Source organism: Neopelma chrysocephalum, unplaced genomic scaffold, assembly GCF_003984885.1.
Source record: "Neopelma chrysocephalum unplaced genomic scaffold, ASM398488v2 Primary Assembly neopelma1_64264, whole genome shotgun sequence".
Classification (NCBI taxonomy): Eukaryota; Metazoa; Chordata; class Aves; order Passeriformes; family Pipridae; genus Neopelma; species Neopelma chrysocephalum.
Window position 1 is genome coordinate 1 of NW_020906723.1, and position 778 is coordinate 778.

At 68.3% G+C, this 778-nt stretch overlaps 1 protein-coding gene across 1 annotated transcript; it reads left to right on the forward strand.

Moving 5' to 3' along the window:
* Positions 1-6: 6 nt before the first annotated feature.
* LOC113979267 (BRISC and BRCA1-A complex member 1-like) lies at positions 7-752 on the forward strand (the record flags this gene model as incomplete). Its single annotated transcript, XM_027706713.1, has 2 exons — positions 7-314; positions 694-752. Coding segments are annotated over exons 1-2 (335 nt in total), but the record flags the coding sequence as incomplete, so codon positions are not given.
* Positions 753-778: the final 26 nt, after the last annotated feature.

Consider the following 778-nt stretch of genomic DNA (forward strand, 5'->3'; position numbering starts at 1 on the left):
CCCCCCGTGATCGCCGCCGGATCCCCGCGGGGTGCGGGATGGACACGTCGGAGCCGGGCAGCGCGGCCGAGGAGGACGAGGAGAAGGCGCCCGAGCCGCGGCCCCGGACCCGCTCGAACCCCGAGGGCGCCGAGGACCGGGCGCTGAGCGCCCAGGCCAGCGTGGGCAACCGCAGCGAGGGCGAGGGCGAGGCCGCCAGCGCCGACCACAGCCCGCAGGGCACCGCCGGCCCCGACGGCACCGCCTGGCCCGGCCCCGCCGCGCCCACCGAGGTGCAGGTGAAGACCCCCCGCGTGAACTGCCCCGAGAAGGTGGTGAGTGGCTGCCGGGGGGGTACTGAGGGTGCTGGGGGAATACTGGGGGTTTAGCAGGTAAGATGCTGGGGGGATGCTGGAGAGTTGTCAGGGAGGGTGTTGGGGGGATACTGGGGAGTTATTAGAGAATTCTGGGGGATGCTGAGGATGTTGTGGGAAGTTACCGGGTAAGACGCTGGAGGGATACTGGTGATGCCGGGGGGATACTGGGGAATTAACAGGGAGGATGCTGGGGATCCCCCCAGCATTCCACTGAGGAATTATCAGGGCAGATGCTGAAAAGATGCATGAGGTGGGTACAGGAGGGCTGAGCAGGGATCAGCCCTGACCCCGGGGTGAGGGGCTGGGGGGGGCTCACTTGTGTCTCCCTCTCCCGCAGATCATCTGCCTGGACCTGGCCGAGGAGATGGCAGTGCCCAAACTGGAGTCCTTCAACGGGTGAGTGCTGGGGGCTGCTCGGGGGG